Consider the following 25,139-nt stretch of genomic DNA (forward strand, 5'->3'; position numbering starts at 1 on the left):
AAATATTTACTATTTGATCTATATAAAAAATACTGATCCTTTGTATAACTGACACAAGGTTGGCCATGAGTCCATAATTATTGAAGGTAGGTGATGGATACGTGGGGGTTAATTATAGTAGTGTTTCTTTCCTGTATGTTTAAAATTTTCCATCATAAAAAGCTTAAAAGTTTGGTTTGGTTTTGGTTTGTTTGTTTGTTTTGGGATTTTTTTTGGTTTTTGTTTTTGGTTTTTTGAGACAGGTTCTCACTCTGTTGCCCAGGCTGGATTGCAGGGGCGTGATCAAGGCTCACTGAAGCCTCAACCTCTGGGGGCTCAATCAATTCTTCCACCTCAGCCTCCCAAGTAGCTGAGACCACAGGCACGTGCCCACCACACCCAGTCAATTTTTGTTTGTTTGTATTTTTTGTAAGGATGTGATTTTTTCATGTTGCCCAGGCTGGTCTTGGACTCCTAGGCTCAAGTGATCCACCTGCCTCCTCCTCGCAAAGTGCTGGGATCACAGGCGTGAGCCACTGTACCCAACCTAAAAAGTTTAAAAGTTTTGTTTTTTTTTTTAAAGTGCTGATAGTCCTAGGAAAGGGCTTTGACCTGGCCTTTGATTGGCTATTAACGATGGCATCATAGGTCTGCTCTGAGGGGCATTGTGTACCACACACTGCCTCTAAAGATGCTCTCAGGGGCTGAGGGTGAATATGACTGTCCACCCTGACAACTACTTTAGAGTTGGCAAAGCCTTGGGCTGCCTTAGCTGCATCGAAGACCTCAGAGGACTGTGTGCTGTGCGGGAAGCAGCCTTCTTCTCCTTTGCTTTTGCATTGTGCTTTGAAGAACCTACCACATCTAGAAAGAAACTTTTTATGCTCAGAATAACAGACACTTTACCTCTTCAAAGAATATCTCCTTTCTTTGCAGAATAAATTGATCTTCTAACGCTATGAAGATAATAACTCTTGGGAGCCCCTGAAGTTGACAGAAAGTCACAATAATTCCTATACATCCTATACAGATATATGCGCATCCACGATTATATATGTATGTGCATTATGCTACAAAACCACAAAATACCCTCACTTTTCAGATACACTTGCCAAGTATAGTGTTTCCTAGAGAAACAGGGAATTAAAGATTCTGTAAAAGCAATTTCAAGTCATTTTAAAACTCTGACTCTAGTTAATTCACGAAATGAGTATTGAATTCTCTGCCCCCCACAAGGCATGCTACTAAGCACTGGAGAGATGGAAAAATCAGCCAGGACTGTTGGTGTGCATCTGTAGTATCAGCTGCTCAGGAGCCTGAGGTGGGAAGATGGCTTGAACCCAAGAGTTCAAGACTGCAGTAAGCCATGATCACACCACTGCACTCTAGCCTGGGTGACAGTGAGTCCCTGTCTCTTTAAAAAAAAAAAAAGAGAAGAAAAATGAAAAATGAATAAGGCACTGTTCCTGGATTTAAGAAATTCAATCTAAAAGTGATTACAGGCCGGGCTCAGTGACTCACGCCTGTAATCCCAGCACTTTGGGAAGCCGGGGTGGGCAGATCACTTGAGGCCAGGAGTTTGAGACTAGCCTGGCCAACATGGTGAAACCCTGTCTCTACTAAAAATACAAAAATTAGCTGGGCATGGTGGCACACGCCTATAATCCCAGCTGCTCAGGAGGCTGAGGCAGGAGAATCGCTTGAACCCGGGAGTCAGAGGTTGCAGTGAGCTGAGATCCCGCTACTGCACTCCAGCCTAGGGGACAGAGTGAGACTCCTTCTTAAGTAAATAAATAAATAAATAAATAAATAAATAAATGTGATTACAGTGGTTTTTGTACTGTAGTCCCTCCTAATCCACCCCAACGGATGCCAAACTCTTTATATACTATGTTTTTTTCCTGTACATACATACCAGTGTAATTTAAAGTTTATCTATAAATTAGATGCACTACTCTTGCACGTTGGGTCCATTATTAAGTAAAATAAATGTTAATTGAACACAAAACAACTGCCTTGACAGTTGGTTTGATAATTGAGATGGCTACTAAGTGACTCACAAGCAGGGTGTGCCTACAGCCTGGAGGACAAAGGGAGGATTCATATTCTGGCTGGGGCATAGGGGGCTGGCGAGAGAAAGATTTCATCACATTATTCAGAATGACACAAAATTTAAAGTGTATGAATTATTTATTTCTGGAATTTTCCATTTAATATTTTCAGACTGTCATTGACCATGGATAACTAAAACTGTAACTTCCTTTCACCAAGTACTTAGCACACACGCCCATCTGTGCTAAGCATGTTAAAGATTTTATCTTATTTAATTTTTGCAACAACCTATGAGGCAGGTGTTATTATTTCTATTTTACACATGAAAACACTGGCCATTAGAGAGATGGAGCAACAACCCATGCCTGTCACATTCCAAAGCCCACTCTCCTGAACATCATTGGTAGTTTAAACACTGGAATGACAATTTTATTATGTTTTCACAATAAGGACACATTTATACAGAAACTCCAGATCTTGTCATTCTATTGGGTTTCCTCTCATCTCTTGTGAGCTTGATGGCATTTATGACAAGTACCTTTAGCAGGAGTGAGACATTTTTGCTTCTGCCAGGTGAGAAGGACAGTGTGAAGGGAAGGGGAAAACTTTGCTGCCTTACCCATCAATTTCATAATAGCAAAAGATGTGGGTGACTATTATTTTAAAGATGCATTGAAATTGTCTCTACATATAAATGTAAAATATGGCAAATTGGAAAGTTGTTTTGCACACACAACAACAAAATTCCTTTTTTTTTTTTTTTTTTTTTTTGAGCATGTTGACCTCCAGGACTGGCTCTAGGCAAGACTGTGAAGATGCTATGGTGTGCACATTTAATAACTGGCTGTCCATAAAAATGTATGGCATGTTTATTTTAAATTTTATTGATGCAAAGAATGTGTATCAACCAATTTATAAGTAACAGTAAGATAATACTTTTTTTTTGAGATGTGCTTTCACTGTGTCACCCAGGCTGGAATGCAATGGTGTGATCTCGACTCACTGCAACCTGCGCCTAGCCAGCTCAAGTGATACTCCCACCTCAGCCTCCCAAGCAGCTGGGACCACAAGTGCACACCACTATGCCTGGTTAATTTTTAAACACTTTTTGTGGACACTGGGTCTCACTATGTTGCCTAGGCTGGTCTCAAACTCCTGGCCTTAAGCAATCCACCTGCCTCAGTCTCCCAAAGTGCTGAGATTACAGCCGTGAGCCACCGTGCCCAGCCAAAAAAATACTCTTTATTGTAAATTCCAATTCAATAGTCAATTGATTTTCACAGAATGTTTTCATTGATTTTTTTGTTTGTCAATTCTTCTATCTGTACCCAACCTATACTTGCAATTGACAAATAAGTGAATATCCAACATAAATGTTGGCTAACATTTCTATTTACATTAATGAATAATATGAAAGTGAAACTACGAAGACCTATGTAAAACTTCTCTTGATCTTCTTAAAGGGAGTGGCTTCCTTGCTGAATCAGGTAACAGTTTTTAAATGCTGAAAGAACATTTCTTCAAATTTTTTTGCTATTTACAATATAATGGCTATAAACATTACATACTTTTACTTTGCTTTATTAACATTTTCTCCATCTTTTTCTCAAGTCCAGACAATTAACCAAACAATGAATCAAGCCCTGATTTGCAGCATTTGCCCATTTTCATGGTATAAATACTTCATTCCTGCTATGGTCTGCTGCAAGCTATCATCATTATGTCATTAAACCCAGAGTTGAGAAGAGATGCATGTCATTATATAGAATATCTACCTTACAAATACAATAGACATAAAAACCTCAAGTGCATAAATAATAGTAAAACATAGTAAAATAATTAGGAATTATTATATAGATATTATATAGAATATCTACCTTAGAAATACAATAGACATAATAACCTCAAGTGCATAAATAATAGTAAAACATAGTAAAATAATTAGGAAAAGATAAGTGTGGTGTTTATAATTTATTTAAGTTGTATTAGTTTGAACTCTATAAAACCGCGGATATGTAACCATCTTTAGACCATAGAGGTGATAAATAAGTGACTGATTCAACATAAAACACATTCAGGATGTTTAAGGATGGTGGAATTGTGGTGGGTGGATAGAGAATGATAACAATAATGACAGCCTCTACCATTTATTAAATACTTTCAAAGTCTGGGCACTGTGAAAAGGTAAGTTTGATTCTCTGTGATTTTCAACAACCAAAGCAGAATTTACATTGATTCCATTTTATCTAGCTTCTCCAAAACAGTTTGGAAATACCTTGATAGAGACTGGAGAATTTCTGGGACTTTAGTTCCAGTTAAAGATTTGACACAATATATATAAAACACTCTATATGCAAATAGCATTCAGGATATTTTACATAATTTTTTAACTAAATACCATATATGGGAGAACAAGCACTCCTTTTGGAGCATGAAACTCAACACAACTCCCAGCTTCATTAAATACTTACTGTATTGCCAGCTGTGCATTTTGAGCTGCCTCACAGCTTCTGAGGGCTGGTTCCTTATTTGTGATTTTAGTAATAATACTGTCCGTGCAGATCCACATTGCAGAGTAATCATGAGATTCCAGTAGGAAAAAGAAAATAGAGTGCCTTCTAAACGGTCCAATTTTGCAGAGGTAGTGGCTTATTATTATAGAATCACAGCCTTGTGTATCTGTTTCCAGGACTGTTTCCTGGGCCATGCCCTTCGACTGGCTAGGAAGAAACCACCAGCCTTTGGCAATTTTAGGACATTTCTGACCATTTGTCTTACAAATGAACTGTGTGGCAGAATTAGGTTCTCATGACTCTTCAAACTGCCTAGTCACATTTGATTTACTTATATAATAATAATAATTATTATTATCATTGTTATTATTTTGATACAGAGTCTCACTCTGTCCTCCAGGCTGGAGTGCAGTGGCACGATCTCAGCTTACTGCAACCTCCGCCTCCCACATTCTATCAATTGTCGTGCCTCAGCCTCCCGAGTAGCTGGGATTACAGGCATGCACCACAAAGCCTGGCTAATTTTTGTATTTTTGGTAGAGACGGTGTTTCACCATGCTGGCCAAGCTGGTCTCCACCTCAGGTGAACTGCCCCCCTAAGCCTCCCAAAGTGCCGGGATTACAGGTGAGCCATCATGCCAGCCTAAATTAAATTATTTTTGTTAAAAACCCTCTCTTTGTTCATATTGATAGTCCTCAAATAATTTTGGATCAGTGTAAATTACAGTTGAAAGCTCACCTGGTGGTAGGAATGTTTACAAAACATTCAGGAGTTTGAAGCCTCCCAAATAGCAAAGCTGGGAAGGGTCCCATCTGTGGGAGAGTAAGAATTGAGCCTGGATCCTCCCCTGATCCTCATATCTCTTTTTCCCAATCGTGGTTTGTTGCCTGGGTTTACTTGGGTCATCTGGCTGATTCATTGTTGCTGTAAAAACAGGGCTGAGTGTGCTGTGTTGAAAGCCACTGAAACCGGAGGAAACTAGTCACAAAAACCCAGACTGTCACCTGATAGATTGCTTGTGCTGCCTGATAATTATTCGCACTTTTCCCAGGCTAGTGCAAATCTTCAGGGGCCGCCCAGGACTACAGAGCTGTTTCATCCTACCTTGGCTTCGATCTCTTCCCCCATGCTTGAAGGTGCGGAGCTATACTTCAACGTGGACCATGGCTACCTGGAGGGCCTGGTTCGAGGATGCAAGGCCAGCCTCCTGACCCAGCAAGACTATATCAACCTGGTCCAGTGTGAGACCCTAGAAGGTAAGTGTAGCTCTTCTGACCCTTTAAAAACAAACAAAAAAAATGAAATGATGTCACTCTCCAGAAGCATGGAGAAAAAAAAGCCCATAATCTTATGGTTTGAGAGTTCTGAGCAGATCCTTATTCCTGCAGTCCAGATTTCTGGGGTCCATAAATTTGAATGAGGAAAAAAAATTACATCTCTATTTTTAATCTGTAAGTGAAATATAACATCTTTCATTATGAACGTAGGCAACAAATCACAGTAGTTAAGATAAGTAGTATCTGTGACACTGTCACCAACAAAAATTCAATGTTTTCATATCCCGTTAAAGTTCTTGCAGATACCCTGAAATGTCACGTATGTTTTCTCTATTTTGAAGTTAGCTATTACACTCATCCTTTATTATTTATTTATTTTTTGAGACGGAGTTTCACTCTTGTTGCATAGGCTGAAGTATAGTGGTGTGATCTTGGCTCACTGCAACCTCCGCCTCCCGGGTTCAAGCAATTCTCCTGCCTCAGCCTCCTGAGTAACTGGGATTACAGGTGCCCACCACCTGGCCCGGCTAATTTTTATACTTTTTGGAGAGATGAGTTTTCACCATGTTGGCCAGGCTGGTCTCGAACTCCTGACCTCAGGTGATCCGACTGCCTTGGCCTCCCAAAGTGCTGGAATTACAGGCATGAGCCATCATGCCAGCCAGATTCTTATACATTTTAAAGACATTTTGATAACTGTATCTAAAAATATTTGGTTTCCTTTATAATCCTGTGTATTTTCATTCTACATATTTATAAACATTTGGAGAGGGGCTTCACCAAACTGCCAAGGGATCTATGGCAAAGAAAAAACATATGTATTTAAAACCTTGTTCTATAGAATTTTATTCTATCACATTTCTCAGTATCTATTGATTTGAGAGTTTGAAGTTTACCTTTAACTGAAGTTAAAAAAAAAAAAATCAAGAGACGTTACTGGTGGGGCCAGCCCTGGATTCAAAATTCCTGGATTTGACTTCTGTCATGCCTAGGTAGGTGACCTGTGGCTCCAAGCTTCTGAGGCTCAGTGTTCTCAGTTATAATAAATAAATACTCAACAACTGGAAATTGTCTCTAAACCACATTTTTTTTTCAAAACCTTACCAAAGATTCCACATCTGTAACAGTATTTTTATTATTAAAAACAGCTACAGTCACTCATTTTGAAACAAACTTATAAAACCCATATAGGTCAATAATAAGGTGGTTTAAAGCTTCCAGATTATTCTAGAAAAGGCAAGAAAGCACTAAGAATAAAGCCTTCTAGGAAGGGTATTAAAAGGCAAAAACGAACCAATGAACCTTCTAAAGGTGACTTTGCAGTTTCCTCAAGTAGGGCTGAAGGGTCCTGAGGCCGCTTGTTTATAGTTCTGACCAGTTAAAGCCAGACTTCAGACAGAACCACCCAAGTTAGGACAAACCCTACGTTTCCATTAGCATTGGAAACAGCAAGAACCTTTCAGATAACTAATTCTGTTGGCTACGAATAATTACAGTAAAATCCCAAATCCTAAGTCACTTCAGCATAATAAAATAGGAGTTTGGTGACTGGAGAATGTTAGTCATGTATAGAAAATCTACATAAAATAAAGAACACACGGCTAACTAAGTGCTTCTGAGAGGAGCCATTTTAATGAATTCTATTTAGTTTTCAGCCAAGCTCTTAAATGAGCTAAGGAATGCAAATTTAAATGCAAGGAATACATAATATATCTTTGTGATACCAAAAAAAAAAAAAAAAGAAGGAAAGAAAAAAAGAATTCAGAGATAAATCAAGGGAAGCCATATCTAAAGCCATATAAAGAATTCTAGGCCTGGAGAGGTGGCTCATGCCTATAAAACCCCATGTCTACTAGAAATAGAAAAAATTAGTTGGATGTGGTGGCAGACACCTGTAATCCCAGCTACTCGGGAGGTTGAGGCAGGAGAATTTCTTGAACCTGGGAGGCAGAGCTTGCAGTGAGCTGAGATCATGCCATTGCACTCCAGCCTGGGTGACACACTGAAATTCTGTCTCAAAAAAAAAAAAAAAAAGAACTCTAGAAAATAGGTTGGGTGTAGTGGCTCATGCCTGTAATCCTAGCATTTTGAAAGGCCTAGGTGGGAGGACTGCTTGAGGCCAGGAGTTCAAGACCAGCCTGAGCAACATAGCAAGATCTCGTCTCTACTAAAAATTTTAAAAATTGGCTGGGCATGGTGGCGCATGCCTGTAGTCCCAGCTACTTGGGAGGCTGTGGCAGGAGGATGGCTTGAGCCCAAAAGGTTGAGGCTGCAGTGAGCTGTAACTGCACCACTGTGCTCCAGCCTGGGCAACAGAGTGAGACCCTGTCTCAGAAAAAAAAAAAAAAAAAAAAAAAAAAAAAAAAAAAAAGAATTCTAGAAAGTAAAAAGAAAAAAATCAGAAATTTAAAAATTACACCCTATATTTTCTGCCAAGCTCCCTTTTAATCAAAAGACTTGTTGAGGGAAGGGGATAGATAGAAGGAGGAAGAAATGAGATTAACAGATCTATCCTCTACGTAGACAGTTAGCTGAATCTGGTATCTTCATTTTCAGTTTGGGAGAGAGGAAAAGGTTTCAAACCCTCTCAAAGACCTCAAGAATAAAGCTTGTGTTCAGAAAAACACACATAAGAAGGCATATGCAGAATTTTCCATACAACATCAGGGGATGAGAGACCACCTGAAGCCACCCCACCTGTGCTCTACTGCTTTATTGTCATTGTGTCTCATGATTTCTACCTCTCTCTCTTCCCAATTCTCAACTACATTTGAATCTGTGTGCCAATCTACTATTCAGAGACTCCCAGAAATATCAAGCATGAATCATCAAACCATGTTTTGGTTATCATGACTGCTGAGAAAACAAATCTAAACAAGAATTTCATGTCCTCTGTTAGTTGAGGACACTGGGGCTTAGAATGGCTGTGACCGCCTAACAGGCTGTCAGTAATGGAGGATGGATAGAGCTATCTGTGTCTCCTTTTCCACAAAAATATGCCATTGCCTCCTGAGTATAAATTGAAAATATATGATTAGGTCTGTGTGGAGTTGATATCCATTCCATTTTGAAACAGAAAATAATGACTGCTCTACCTGATTATTTTATAGGATGTTGAGAAATAAATAGTGTGTGAACAGCAGTTCAACTGTTGCATCTGTGAATGTATTTAGGGAGACTCAGTCTGCCCCGAGCTAGATTCAGAGCTGAGAAGAAATCAAGGGCACTTGTTGGAATAGAATCCTAAAGGCTTAAGGATTTTAGTTTACTTTTGCACAAAATATACACCATACAAACTATGGATAAATAACAGGTTACACTGTGCCATTCCAATACCATATGTTGAAGCAGGCACTTTCTGTAAAAGAAAAACTAACTTGGCCAAGATTAAATTTGCTTTTAGTCTTTTTAAGTCATCTGGTCTTTAAAAGGAAAGTGTTCTGATAGCAACAAATTGTTTTAGAACAACTTGCAAGGAACATAATAAGGTTTTGGGTAAATTTAGAAGAGAGAAAATAAAGATCATCCAGCAAAGCTTTGAAAAGTGTTAGTATTCATAATTGTGCTTAATTGTGTGCATAATTGGGTTGAGTGCGGTAAGAAATACTCATGTATTCTGAGGCCTGCCCCTGACTAATTGTGACTTGATTCAGATCTCTGGATCCACTGTGACTCAGTCTTTCCTAGGTACAGAAGAAGGAAATTAGTTCCCACTGCCTTTGTCACTGGTATTTCTTTAAAGTTGTATCTATAAAGAAACTTTAGGGTTTCTAAAAGTGACTTTGAACCAAAACAATAACTTTAAAAGAGCATATTTTAAAAAATAACACTACTGTTTGCATCAGAATTTTTAAAAATTACAAATAAGACTTTTGGAAATATTCTTCCCTCCTCAAAAAAGACAAAATAGTAAATCAATACTTAAAGTTTAGTAGTAAATAGTCTTTTCTAAAACATATGATAACAGTGTCCACTGGCTCTCAAGATGTGAGAGGTCATTCTGGATTAAGTCTTTTTTTTTTTTTTTTGAGACAGAGTTTAGCTCCTGTCACCCAGGCTGGTGTCCAGTGGCACGATCTTGGCTCACTGCAACCTCTGCCTCCCAAGTTCAAGTGATTCGTCTGCCTCAGCCTCTCAAGTAGCTAGAATTACAGGCATGTGCCACCATGCCTGGCTAGTTTTGTATTTCTTTTTTTTTTTTTTAGTAGAGATGGGATTTCACCATGTTGGCCAGGCTGGTCTCAAACACTTGACCCCAGGTGATTTGCCCGCCTTGGCCTCCTAAAGTGCTGGGATTGCAGACGTGAGCTGCCAGCCTGGATTAAGTCTTTACTTTGTCTTTGCCACAGTTTGTTTAGAAGGGAATTAGGGAAGCTGATTATATCTCACTAACAATGGTGCCCCCCTGTCAAGGAGCTTGAGCTTCAGAGCTTCTCCAACTGTGTCTTCAGGTAGGAATTAATTCAACACCATCCAGTAAGTACTTTCTAGCTAGGGCCAAGAAAGTAAAGATGAACAAGATAGAGTCCCTGCCCTTAAAAGGATCCTACCTGGAGAATAAAAATATTAGAAAAATGAGAACCCCTTAAGGATGGCAATCGGGTAGTACCTATCGAAATTCCAAATGCTTATACACTTTGTCCAGGAATCCCAAGTCTCATAGACAAACTTACACACAAGTGAGATGACAGCTGTACAAGGCTCTTTATGTGGCATAGTTTTTTGTTGTTGTTTTTGAGACGGAGTCTCACTCTGTCACCCTGGCTGGCGTGTAATGGCGCAATCTTGACTCACTGCAACCTCTGCCTCCTGGGTTCAAGTGATTCTTGTGCCTCTGCCTCCCGAGCAGCTGAGACTACAGGCGTGCACCACCATGCCTGGCTAATTTTTTGTATTTTTAGTAGAGATGGGGTCTCACCATGTTGGCCATGGCGGGTCTCAAACTCCTAACCTCAAGTGATCCACCCACCACATCCTCCCAAAGTGCTGGGATTACAGGCGTGACCCACCGCGGCTGGCCTTTTATGTGGCATAGTTTGGAATAGCAAAAGATGGAAACAAATCAAGTGTCCCTCTGCAGGAAATAAGTTTTCATTTTTTAAAATTTATTTTTTAATAGAGACAGGGTCTTATGTTGCCCAGGCTACTCTCAAACTCCTGGGCTCAAGCAGTCCTCCCACCTTGGCCTTCCAACATGCTGGGATTATAGGCCTGAGCCACCACAACCAGCCAGGAATAAGTTAAATCAGTTATGGAACATTCACATAATGGAATATTCTGCATTTAAAAGGAAAAACGCATGAGGAAGCACTCTAAAAGGAGAAATATGGAAAGATTACCAAGATACATTAAGTCAGAAAAGCAAGGGGAAGAACCAGGTGTGGCATGGCACTCTTTAGTAAAAAGGGGGATAAATTTTAAAAATATACTTCCTATATGATTGCCTAGCTACAAAGAAACTGTGAAAGGATTAAAAAGAAACTAAAAATAGAGGTTACATGAAGCTAGGAACGAGTAGCAGGGGGTGGTGGGTAGGTGAGTGACAAGCATAGGGACCTGTCACTGTTTACCCATATATACACCTATTACTTATTTTTAATTTCAAAATAACATATGGGAGGATGACTGATTTCAAAGAGCTTTCTCTTTGCTTCCTTAGACATTATTTGTACCTCTAATTATAGCACTTTTTCTGCCTTATATTAAAAAGACATATCCAATTCTCTCTTTCCTGTTTAAAACACATACACACACACACACACACACACACACACACACACATATCAAGAGCTTCCATCAGGCAAGATAAATGACACTATGCTCAAAAGGCTGATCTACCTTGTAAGCCCTCCCTCAGAATGTTTTGCCTTTTCTAGAGCTGCACCTTCAATCACAAATTCCATCCCTTATCCCATGTTCCTGGAAAGCGACCATCTCCCTTTAAAGTCTTCATTTAAGTCACTTCCTCTGTAAGCCCCTTCCTACAGAATCTATCATGGGATGGAATTGACAAGCTTCAACTTTATGCTCCATGGTACCTTGTAATGAACCTAATCCTGTATAACATCTGTGACATTTGCATAGATGTGTCATCCTGAGGCAGAACATTTGCCTCTTTTGTCTATCTAGCTCCAGAGGCTGCTGCAGTTACAGGCTTAACTGATAAATAAATATATAGCTCTATCTGCTTTATTACAAGCTTTTTTATTTTTTTTAAGACAGGGTCTGGCTCTGACACCCAGGCTGGAGTGCAGTGGCATGATCTCAGTTACTGCAACCTCTACCTCTCCTGGACTTAAGCGACCCTCCCACCTCAGCCTCCTGAGTAGCTGGGACTACAGACATAGGCCACTGTTCCTGGCTAATTTTTGTATTTTTGTAGAGACAGGGTTTCTTCATGTTGCCCAGGCTGGTCTTAAACTCCTGAGCTCAAGTGATCTGCCCACCTCAGCCTCCCAAAGTACTGAGATTACAGGCGTAAGCCAGCCAGTGCCCAGCCTGTAAACTTCTTTTTTCTTTTTTTTTTTTGAGATGGAGTCTCTGCCGCCCAGGCTGGAGGGCAGTGGCGCGATCTCGGCTCACTACAAGCTCTGCCTCCCAGGTTCATGCCATTCTCCTGCCTCAGCCTCCCGAGTAGCTGGGACTACAGGTGCCCACCACCACGCCCGGCTAATTTTTTGTATTTTTAGTAGAGATGGGGTTTCACTGTGTTAGCTTGGATAGTCTCGATCTCCTGATCTCGTGATCCGCCTGCCTCGGCCTCCCAAAGTGCTGGGATTATAGACGTGAGCAACTGTGCCCGGCTGCCTGTAAACTTCTTAAAAGCAGAAAGTATACCTTAAACTTTTCTCTCTCCTACCTCCCTAAGCTTAAGAGTGTATTTTGCATGTAGTAAGAATCTAAAAATACACGCTGGAAATATCTGCATGTTGGGTTCAAGTCCTGGATCTTCTGCTTTATGGTTCTGGGATTCTAAGCAAGCTGCTTAATCTTTAACATGGTGCTTTTTTTTTTAATTTTTTTTTTATTTTGAGACAGGGTCTCATTCTGTTGCCCAAGCCAGGGAATGCAGTAGTGGGTAGCGTGATCATGGCTCAATACAGCCTCAATCTCCTAGGCTCAAGTGATCCTCCCACCTTAGCCTTTCAAGTGCCTGGGACCACAGGTGCATGTCACCAAGCCTGGCTAACTTTTTTGTCATTTGCAAAGACAAGGTCTCACTTTGTTGCCCAGGCTGGTCTTGAACTCCTGGCCTCAAACAATGCTCCTGCTTCAGCCTCCCAAAATGCTGGGATTACAAGCGTGAGCACTGATAAGTGCTTTCTTATCTCATCTTTAGATGGTATCTCCCTGGCCTAACTCCCAGTTCAGGGGGAGGATCCAAAATATCTGAAGATGTTTTGTAAATTGTAAATCTTAACAATACACCCCTGCACTGTAGTTTACATACAACAAGAATTTGTTTTCCCTCTTCTGCTAGACTTTGGAATTCCTGAAATAGTTCTTTCAATTTTATGGTTTTGGATAGTGGCATTTGGATACGAATCCATTTAGTTTATTCTGTTCTTCAGGGAGCACGAGTTTTGAAAATATTTATTTTGGTAAGTAAAAATTAAAATGAAGATTTTCAACCCTAGTAAGATTTACTGGACTGTATAATGAAGTTGTGTGGGGCCATTCGTACATGGATCTTAAGTTTTAATCACAAATTAATATTTGAGGCTCATTTATGTGGCAAAAAATGCATTTGGAGCTGTGGAGAGTACAAAAAAGAACAGGCTGGATGCAGTGGCTCATGTTTGTAATCCTAGCACTTTGGGAGGCCAAGGCAAGAGGATTGCTAGAGGCCAGGAGTTCAAGGTTGCAGTGAGCTCTGATTATGCCACTGTACTTTAGCCTGGGTGACAGAGCAAGAATCTGTCTAAAAAAAAAAAAAAATGGGCACCATTGCCTACTTAGACAACTGTGTAGTTGATAGGATGTCACAAATAAGTAAAATGAGATAAAAATTCAGAATCCAAAAACGGTTTAAACCTATTGATAGCAGATATACTTGAAGGTGAACCAAATCTTGAATAATAGGTTGATAAAAGGCCATGAAATGGGGTTTCAGGAGAAGAATTGAGATGTCAGGACATTCTAGCAAGCAGATAAAACAAATGAATTTAAAAAGGGAAAAAATAAAAGCCTGTGGATGGGGAGTAAACCAGTTAGGCTGCAATACTAGAATACTTGGAGAGAAGGCTGGAATTCAGGCTGGGAAAACTCTGAAAAACCTTGAAGGTTTGATTTGAAGTTTCAAGATCCTGACGCTAACACTGAATGAGGACAAGAGTCAGGTATGATTCTCAGTTAACTACTTGCCAGCGTGGAAAACAGGAACAAGTTACTGCTCTGAGCCTCAGTTTCTTCATCTGTGAAATAGGATTATTGTTAAAGTTAAGAGATTATGTATACTAAAACCATTCTGGCAATGGTAAAACGCTCTACAAATTTTATAAAAGTTGTTTTTAATCTGCCTAAAACTTTTCAGTGGCTCCAAGCTATTTTTAGGATCATTACAGTACCAAAACAATTCTTAGGAAAGATTAAACTTGAGGCGGGGAGCACATGAGGAGAAATGAGCCTGGGAAAATCGATTCAAAGATTGCTGCAGTAATCAAAGTGCCAGATGTCATTCAAAACGGGAGTGAGGAGCAGAAATCAGGGAAGAAATGCAGGGCATTTGGAGTAATAAAGCACCAAAGAGGACTCTGAAGTTTCAACACCCTAAGAATAGCAATATATTAGCAAAAATGGAGAAAGAAGTGTCTGGTTGTACATCTTCTGGTGTATTTATTAAAAGTCTGAGTAATTACCAGATTTGATGGTTGATTCCAATATGTTAGTTGGAAAAATTCTGGTTTAGAGGATAAAAGCTGAATTCCTTAGCAATTTATTTTGGAGATAGGTGGGTACAACTGAAAAAATAATATTTTGTGGTGGATTCTCTATGCTGGCTCTTTACCTACCTGAATCATCTTTTTTTGTTTGTTTGTTTCTTTTCTTTTTTGAGACAGGATCTCATTCTATTGCCTGAGCCAGAGTGCAGTAGCTTGAACACGGCTCACTCCAGCCTCCACCTCCCAGGCTCAAGCAATTCTCCCATCTCAGCTTCCTGAGTATGGGGACCACAGGCATATGCCACCACGCCCAGCTAACTTTTTTTTTTCTTTTGTAGAGATGGGGTTTTGCCATGTTGCCCAGTCTAGTCTGAAACTCCTGGCCTCAAGCAAACCTCCCACCTCGGCCTCCCAAACTCCTGGGATTACAGGCGTGAGCCGCTGTACCAGACAACCTTGTTTAATCCCCAAAACAACCTGAAAGCATAGACTATATCCATTTTGTAGATGAGGAAACTGAGTTCAGAAAAGTCAGATAATTTCCCTAAATTCAGCAGCAGCAGAGTGTGGGGAAAGGCAGGGGCTGCTTGGATAGAACAGTAGACAGTCATTTCTCTTTATTTTTAGTAGAGACAGGGTCTCCCTATGTTAACGCAGACTGGTCTCAAACTCCTGGGCTCAGCAACCCTCCCACCTCAGCCTCCAGAGTAGCTGGGGTTATAAGCATCAGCCACCACACCTAGCCAAAAAGGAAATTTCTAAAAATAGCCTGCCAACAAATTAGTAGACGATAACCATGAAGTCTAACTTCCCTATAGCCAAGTGATCTCAGATAATTCCCTTCACACAGTGACCACAACCCACAGAAAACGCATGTTTATATTATGACTCTGAGTGCATACATGCAGGCACACATTCACACTGTGTGATAGACTCTGTTTGTTAAAATGGTGTAATCTATTTTTTTAATTCTATTGCTGTGTGACACCTATTAAATTGATTTAGTTGGTAGTGATCCTGCAGTTTGGAATATATTCTATTTTCCTTATTTTAATAAAAAGGAAAAAACACCATTTGCCACTCTACCTTTCTAGACAAAAAGCAGTGTAATTTTCCCAAGTGTCCTCTGTGGGCGGCCCATTGTTTTTTAGTGGCTTGGGAGGTTCTGTCCCTTACTCTTTTCAAAGAAATCACTTTCATGTAGTAAAGGCTTTCAATTCCTACAGTAAAGAAGCTTGTGCCTTCCAAACTTATTTTACCATAAAGTCTTATTACTCACACACCTATTTAGATAAGCATTTAGGGAAATGTAGGAAAAAAAATTAAGTGAACTCATTTTGAAAACTATAAAACTATGAGTACTGTTGTTATTATTGACAGTCTATCATCATCCCAGAGTGCATTTCAGACCCTCAGATTCTCTTGGAATCTAAAAGCAAGCATCCCTTGGATCATTTTAGTGCTGGGGAACAGAGGTTCTTTCTATTCCACTTTTCACTGATTACAGTATTATAAGATTCCTACAGGGTATGAAACACTGAGACATTTAATTTCAGGATGTCCCTGGCAGCTGAAAGGTTTGAAAGTTATTTAGCTTGAAAGAAACATATGTCACATGAGCAAAATATCATGGTTTTGAAAGAAATACCATTTGTGTCACTTCTGTTGGCAAATATTCCTTGGTGCTGAGAATTCAAACTGTCAAGTTGCATAAAAATCTGAAATGCCAAAATGAAAGCTAAATAAGGCATGGCAACAAAGTAGAATTGTTTTAAGTTAATTAAATAGGTAATTGAGCAAATAAATTCTGCCGTCAGATGAACAGCATTTCCGATGCAAAATCTACTCCAGACACTGAGGAAGACTGCAAGAACCACATTGTCCCTAATTGCAGATGCACCCTCCCCCAGCTACCAGAGCAATCCATTCATAGCTCGCAGTGGCTTCCTGTTATCTCAGGATAAACCTGGCATATCAAACCCTCCCTAGGACAGTCCCGCTTATTTCTTTGGCTTCAATTCTCACCTCCCCTTCTCTACCACTCCTTTAAAATTGACACATAAAAATTGCATATATTTATCATATGCAACATGATGTTTTATTTTATTTTATATTTTATTTTTTGAGACAGTCTGTCACTCCTTTGCCCAGGCTGGAGTACAGTGGCCCAATCTCAGCTCGCTGCAACATCTGCCTCCCAGCTTCAAGCAATTCTCATGCCTCAGCCTCCTGAGTAGCTGGGATTACAGGTGCACACCACCACACCCAGCTAATTTTTGTATTTTTAGTAGAGACGGGGTTTCGCCATGTTGGCCAGGCTGGTCTCGAACTACTGACCTCAAGTGATCCACCCGCCTCAGCCTCCCAAAGTGCTGGGATTACAGGCGTGAGCCACCACGCCCAGCCTATGGTGTTTTAATATATGTATTAATTGTGGTATCAACCGAAATTAAGTTTGTTGAGGCAGAAATAGTTCAGTAAAGGTTTATTGGAAGCCAAATGTGAGGACCGATCAAGGAAGACACAGCAACGAAGTTGGGTGTGTCCCAGAGTCTGCTGCGAGTTGGAAGGCGTTTAAGGGAAAGTTTAGAAGAACAGAGGAGGACTCTTCATACTAGAGTTGTTCTTTTCATTAGAGGTCACAATACAGAGGTTACAATCACTGGCTACAGATGATATACGGGCTAAAATGTCTACGTGCAAGACAATCAGTACACTTCATGATGCAGAAACCAGTCACCAAAACTTGGTGATTCGGAAACAAATCAGTGTCCTTTTCAGTGCCAGTAGGTTATGTATTAATCAGTACATCAACAATTTGAGGGACTCACGGTAAGATTCTTTACTCTGGGATAGGACAGGACAGGACAGGACAGGACAGGCATCATAAGACCTCCGCCAGGCAGGTTAATTTGGAAGCCTACCCAATATGACCTACATGTTATCAATCAAGTGAATTAACATATATGTGAATTCACATACTTATTTTTTGTGGGGAGAACACAAAATCTACTCTTTACATGATTTTAAAAATACAATATATTGTTATTTACTATAGTCACCATTTTGTACCATAGGTCTCTTGAAGTTATTCCTCCTATCTAACTGAATCTAACTGAGTTTCGTATCCTTTGACATCTTTCCAACCCCTCACCCTCTCATTTGTCCCCCACTAAGTCATTTTTTTCTTTTTCTTTCTTTCTTTCTTTTTTTTTTTTTAAATGTAGAGACAGGGTCTTGCTTTGTCACCTAGGCTAGAGTACAGTGGCGAGATCATAGCCCACTGAAGCCTCGAGCCCCTGGGCTCCAGGGATCTTCCCACCTCTGCCTCCCAAAGTGCTGGGATTACAGGCATGAGCCACCACTCCTGGCCCACTCCTTGCCCTTTGATGACCACTACTTTACTCTCTACTTCTGAGTTATCAAAATGAAAGATTTCTTTCTTTTTGAAGGCTGAGCAATATCCTATGGTATATTTATGCCACCTTTCCTTTGTCCATTCATCCATTGATGGGCACTTAGCTTGATTCTATGTCTTAGCTATCGTGAGCAATGTTATAATGAATGTAGGAGTACAGATATCTCTTCAACATACTGATTTCATTTCCTTTGGATATATACCCAGTAGTGAGATTGCTAGATCATATAGGAGTTCTATTTTTAATTTATTTCTCTCCCAGTTAATACTTCAGCAACACTGAACTGCTTTGAGCTCCTTGCACACACCATACCTGTACTAAGTCATCGAATGCCTGCCTCTGTTCTTACTCTTTCTCTCCTCTTCCTCCACTCTTACATAGTATTCTAAGGCTCATCTCCTTCAAGACACTTTCCTAGGCTTCTTGCTCCTATCCTTATGGATCTGGGTCTCATTTTCTATGTTCCCATAAATCAAGGACCTTATCTTTATCACTAAATTAACACATTGTTTGAATCATTTGTGGCTGCCTCCTTCTTTACCAAACAGTGGGTTTCCTTGGGAATGAGGAATATGTCTGGTCTATCTTTGGGTCTCCTGTAGTTGGCAGCACATAATAGATGCTTAATAAATGTTTGAATGAAAGATCCAATAAGCTCCATATGTGTGCTGGATGTTGCCAAGGACATTTTAGATACTCAGATATGCAACAACCCTTACATGTTGGGTTCTGCACAAGGAGTCACAGATAAAAGATATAACTAAGATAGTGTAACTGCCTTCTGGGTTAACATGCTTAAGACTATATAATATCCTATAATAGGTGTTATGCTAGAGGTTTTATCAAAGTACTTTCGAATTCAGATGCATGAGAGTGAATAATTCTGCCTGAGATAATTAAATCTTTACAGAACAAGTGATAATCTAATTGAATTAGTTGGCAATAAAATAAAGTTTTAAGTGACTTTGAAGTCAGGAATACCTGGCTTGGAATCACAGTTTATCTACATGAGATTTTTAAATTTTTTAATCTATGTGATCTTGAACAAGTTACTAACCTCTCTGAGCTTCAGTGTTCTTATCTGTACAAAGGCATAGAAATCATTTTTACCTCATAAAATTGCCATGAGTATTAAATGAGATAATACAAGTTCAGTACAATACCTGGTACCTAATAAGCACTCAATCACTGGTAACTAGTATTTTAATGTTACCAGTAGGGTAACATTGAAGGGTAGATTATAATAAGCCAATCTGAAAAGGGGTGCGGGAAGAAATTCTAGAGTGGGGTTGGGTCAGCATTTACTGAAGTATGGATGCTAGAAAACACGTGGTTTGTTCAGGAGGAAGTGACAATCAACAAAGCTGAAATTCAGTTCAATTACCTGGCAACCAAAATGGACAACATTTAAAGGATGTATGGCACGGTCTGGTGGAAACAAGGCTGGGTTATAAGAATAAGGGGACTAATCTCCTACTTCAATCTCATTAGATAACTCCACCACTTAGTCCCACTGAGCTTCAGTTTCTTCGTCTGTAATAAAAGGATACTGAAACAGAGCAGCGATGGCTGCCCATGCCACCTGCCCCCACACCCATGGTAGCTACTACTAATACATTTATCTTTTCCATCAAGTTGGGATGGAGCATTCGTATCCTCAACAGTTTCCCGGGTAGCTATCTCCAAATGACTAAAACCTGTTTGCCATCCGTGGATTAGGTGTTTGTTAGGTTTTCTTTTTTTTTTTTTTCAGACCTGCTAAATAATACCAGATTTCTTAGGTAATTGAAATATTTTGTGAGGGCCAGGCACAGTGGCTCCTGCCTGTAATGCCAGCACTTTGGGAGGCCGAGTTGGACAGATCACTTGAGGTTAGGAGTTCGAGACCAGCCTGGCCAACATGGTGAAACCCTGTCTCTACTTAAAAAAATACAAAAATTAGCCAGGTATAGTGGCACGCGCCTGTGGTCCCAGCTACTTGGGAGGCTGAGGCAGGAAAATTGCGTGAACCCAAGAGGCAGAGGTTGCAGTGAGCTGAGATCGCACCACTGCACTCCTGCCTGGGCTACAGAGGGACACTACCTCTCAAAACAAAAGAAAAACACATGTTGTGGTGTGCTGGATTATCCATATTCACATTACATTTTTTTGTTGATTTAGAGATCAAGTCTAAATCATATTTAGACCTTATATTAAAATCTAATAAGATAATACATATGTATGTACCACAAAATTAGCATGAATTCAACTAATGTTGAAAAAGCTATTTGTGTATGCTCAAAATTTAACCTGAATTGGGGTTTCATTTAATTTCAGACCTGAAAATTCATCTCCAGACTACTGATTATGGTAACTTTTTGGCTAATCAAACAAATCCTCTTACTGTTTCCAAAATTGACACCGAGATGAGGAAAAGACTATGTGGAGAATTTGAGTATTTCCGGAATCATTCCCTGGAGCCCCTCAGCACATTTCTCACCTATATGACGTAAGTGATGACAGAAAGCCTTAATAAGCCCCAATGTACTCGTGCGGATGACCCCTAACAGTTACAGGGTGGGTATCAAGCCAGAGTGAGACTTAAGACCTTTTCCATTGTTTGTAAGTTTAAATTCATTCACACTTTAGCAACTGATCAGCTCAAAGAGCCATATTTTTGCATTAGAAAATGGATTTCATTGATTTATAAACATGATTATATCAGTGGTGGTAGCCTCCATCTAAAGGAGTCTTTTCAGTTTTCATTCAAAAAAAAAAAGTGTTGCCAGTGTTTAAGGTGTTAGTACTGAAGGTAAATGTTATGTGACATTCTTGGATCACTTTTGAGGGTGGGGTTGACAATATCTCGAAGTATTCATAAGGTCACATATACCACTCCTAATTCCCTTTGTAACAGTATAAGTAGCAGTTGTGAAAGTTATATATGTTTTATTTTTATCCATCATCTGTGGTTCCAATTGTGCAACACATGAGCTCCTCATTCTAAAAAATATTTGGGGCCGGGAGCTGTGGCTCACGCCTGTAATCCCAGCACTTTGGGAGGCCGAGGTGGGTGGATCACGAGGTCAGGAGTTCGAGACCAGCCTGACCAATATGGCGAAACCCCATCTCTACTAAAAATACAAAAATTAGCCAGGCATGGTGGCACTCCCCTGTAGTCCCAGCTACTCGGGAGGTTGAGGCAGAAGAATCGCTTAAAGCCGGGAGGCAGAGGTTGCAGTGAGGTGAGATTGTGCCACTGCACTCCAGTGAGGGTGACAGAATGAGACTCCTTCTAAAAAATAAAATAAAATAAATTTTAAAAAATTGAACTCCCACACAATAGTGAACTGCACTTTTATGACACCAATTAATAAATTTTACTTAGTGCTCAAATGGACCATTTGAAATAAGCTTATGCCTTTCCAGTTCTTCTAGCTGAAAAACTGGGAACAAAGACCCACAAATAGATGAGCTGTGTGTTATGTAGATAAAATTTAGATGTAAAGCACAAAGTTCTGAAGACTAGGTCCAAGCCCAGGTCTGGTGCCTGGCACTCAGGCATCAATATATTTGTGGAAAGAAAATATCAGTGAAAAAAACGCTGCATAGTATAAGCCAAAGATTAGTCAAAGGGGAACAAAAGAACAGGACTTCATGTCAAACACTGTGCTCAGTACTAGAAATAGGAAATTAGAGACATGTTATATGAATACAGGAAACGACGTTGGCTGTATGAAAGCATGGCTTTGGGAGACAACCTAAGATTTTTAGAGGCAGATTCCAAGAAAATGTCATAAGAGAAAGCCTGGAAAAATAGAGGGCAGAGACTCCTTCTGAAAGAGCAGAGCAGTTTCAGCCTCTGTCTGGTTGAACGATAAAATGATGGCGCTGCCTCAAGGAGCAGGGAATGAAAAGAATCTGCTTATCTGACCAGGAAGATGATACTCCCTCTATCCGTCTATTCTTTCTTTGTCCTTCCATATCATCCATTTTTTTTTGTTTTTGTTTTTGTTTTTCTGAGACTGAGTCTCACTCTGTCACTCAGGCTGGAGTACAATGGCATGATCTCGGCTCACTGCAACCTTCGCCTCTGGGGTTCAAGAGATTTTCCTGCCTCAGTCTCCTAAGTAGCTGGGATTGCAGGCATGTGCTGCCATGCCTGGCTAATTTTTGTATTTTTAGTAGAGATGGGGGTTTCACCATGTTGTCTGGGCTGGTCTCGAGCTTCCAACCTCAGGTGATCCTCCCGCCTCAGCCTCCCAAAGTGCTGGGATTACAGGTGTGAGCCACCATGCCCGGCCTCCATCATACATTCTTCCACTTTACAAAAGGCAGTATCTCTGCCCTTGAGTCCAGTGAACAAGAGAATGGAACTAAGAATATCCAAATATACTTGCTGAGCTGAACAAAGTTAAGTGGACCTTAACTTCTACACATGCCTTTAATTTCAGGGGAAAATAATATGTCAGTCAGCAAGATTTCTCACACTATAGCAGATATTCCTTGGCATCTAAATATGGCAAACAGAAAATATTCCATGAAAACAGACCTGCATTCCTAGGCCTTTGGCACAAAGGAAAACCAATGCAAATTTCCTATTATTGACAGTGGGCAAGAGCAGAAGTAAAGGAAGGCTCTTCTGTTTGGAATTTCACATCGCATCATACAATCTGAGGATCGATTTTACTTAATGAATAATATCTTTAAGAAAAAAAGAAAAGTAATTAAGGGACAGGATTACAGTCTTTCAAGAGTTCAGAAAAGCATAAAATAAAAATATCACTCTGTGTCTACATGTCCCCTTCTTCCCCACTCAGTTTCTCTCCCAAAAGTAACCACTTCTCAGTTTCTTATGTTATTCCAGAAAAATACTTACATGTACATGTGTCTATTGCTACACACTCTCCCACCCACACATTTCAAATTTATACAAATGGAATCATATTCCTTCTGTACTTTTTTCCCACTTAATATTTCTTAGAAATATGCTTGTGACTGTCATTCTTTTTATTTTATTATTTATTTCTGTTTGTACAGACAGAGTCTCACTTATTGCCCTGGCTGGTCTTGAACTCCTGGGTTCAAGCCATCCTCTCACCTTGGCCTCCCAAAGTGCTGGGATTATAGACGTGTGCCATCATGCCTGGAAAACATCATACTTTTTAAATAACTGCTTAGAATTGGCTATATGTTTCATGACTCCATTTACCAATCATTTATTGACAAGTAGCTAAATTATTTTTATTTTTTCCGCTTACAAAAAAATTTGCAATTAGCTTATTTCTTCCGAGATTAGACGAGATCAGGCACCTTCAGCGTGGTATGGCCATAGACCAATTAGCTTATTTCTATGCAGGCCTTGAACTTATTTCTAAGCTCAAGTTTTTAGCAGTTTTTAGCAGTGGAAGTGGTGAGTCAAAAGAATGCGCATCTTTATATTTTAGTAAATATTTCTAAGTTCTCAACAAAGGTAGCACCAATTTTAACCCCCTACAACAACCTGTGGAAAGCCCTGTGTCCTTTTACCATTACCAACATTGGATATTTTCTTTTTAACTTTTGCCAGTCCAATAGGTTAAAAAAATAGTATCTCTTTGCTTCAATTTATATTTCTTCATGAGTGAAATTGATCATTTCGTATTTATTATTTATGTGGATTTGATACAGGACCTAATTGCCTATTTTTATTAGAGTTTTCAGCAGTTTTTGATGACGTATAACAGCTCTTTGTAAATTAAGAAAGTTTTAGCCCTTCATAATATATGTTGCAAAACTATTTTCTTGGTGTTATATAATTTAATTTTTATAATGTTTGTGGTTTTTTGCTGTGGAAACATTGAACGCTTTTAACTAGTTATACTCATCAATGCTTTCATTCATTGCCTTCTGGGTATTTTACTGTATCCTGTTTAGAAAGGCCTTAACTCCAAATTCATAAATAAACCCGCTTGTCTTTTCTTCTATTTATTTATTTATTTGCTTATTTATTTGTTTGTTTATTTATTTGTTTATTTGTTTGTTTGTTGTTAAAGATGTTGTTTCATTTTTTACATTTAAAAATTTTAGAATTTATTTATTTAGAATTTATTTTTACATTTAAAAATTTTAGAATTTATTTTCATGTAAAGAATTAGACTACAGATCTAGCTCAAATTGTTTTTCCCTAATAGCTCTCCCTTTCTACTCCATTTCTGTAAGTAAGCAAGTAGAAGAAAAGACCATAGGTCAAGGAAGGAAGGAATTGTGGATATACCTGAAGCATGACGTTAGTGCCGATGTTTCTTGTTTGCTGTACTCAGTCCTCCTATCAGCGCTATGGGTTAGGATAATTCCTTCCATATTACTTACAGGCAAGACACAGATGCTGATGTTTTCTAAGAATTCACAAATATACAGCTAGTCAGGGGTAGAGATTAGATATGGACTTACAGAGGACTCAGTTCAGGGATTCTGGAAAACCTTCCCAGAAGGGCTGATGTCGCTGAGCCTGGAAATAGAGTAGAATTTGGCAATATGGGAGAAGCCTTAGCATCCGGGGCTGAAACATGTAGATGAGAAGGTTGTTCCATGCGTGAGGAACAGTTCAGTTTTGGCTGAAGTGGGTGTGCCAAATAGGAAGATGGAAGTGGGAAAACCAGGCTGGAGACAAAAACTCCAGTCAGATTATGGAAAGTCTTTGATGCCAGGCTAAGGAAGTTGAGCCTTATCACATCAGAGTGTTTTTCTCTTTCTTTCTTTCTTTCTTTCTTTCTTTCTTTCTTTCTTTCTTTCTTTCTTTCTTTCTTTCTTTCTTTCTTTCTTTCTTTCTTCTTTCTTTCTTTCTCTCTTTCTTTCTCTCTTTCTTTCTCTCTTTCTTTCTTTCTTTCTCTCTCTCTTTCTTTCTTTCTTTCTTTCCTTCCTTCCTTCCTTCTTTCTTTTTTTTTTTTTTTTTTTTTGACGGAGTTTCACCCTTGTTGCCCAGACTGGAATGCAGTGGCGTGATCTTGGTTCACTGCAACCTCCGCCTCCCAGGTCCAAGTGATTCTCGTGCCTCA

The 25,139-nt window shown here is 39.6% G+C and overlaps 1 protein-coding gene across 1 annotated transcript in view; it reads left to right on the top strand.

The window, feature by feature from the left end:
- The first annotated feature begins 5,604 nt into the window (after window positions 1–5,604).
- The window catches only part of ATP6V0D2 (ATPase H+ transporting V0 subunit d2), a 54,304-nt gene continuing 34,769 nt past the window's right edge, over window positions 5,605–25,139 (top strand). The window contains 2 exon segments of the mRNA NM_001132906.2: window positions 5,605–5,801; window positions 20,440–20,611. Coding sequence (NP_001126378.1) covers window positions 5,672–5,801; window positions 20,440–20,611 — 302 coding nt within the window. The 5' untranslated portion in view covers window positions 5,605–5,671.

Source organism: Pongo abelii, chromosome 7 (assembly GCF_028885655.2).
Source record: "Pongo abelii isolate AG06213 chromosome 7, NHGRI_mPonAbe1-v2.0_pri, whole genome shotgun sequence".
NCBI classification, from domain to species: Eukaryota; Metazoa; Chordata; class Mammalia; order Primates; family Hominidae; genus Pongo; species Pongo abelii.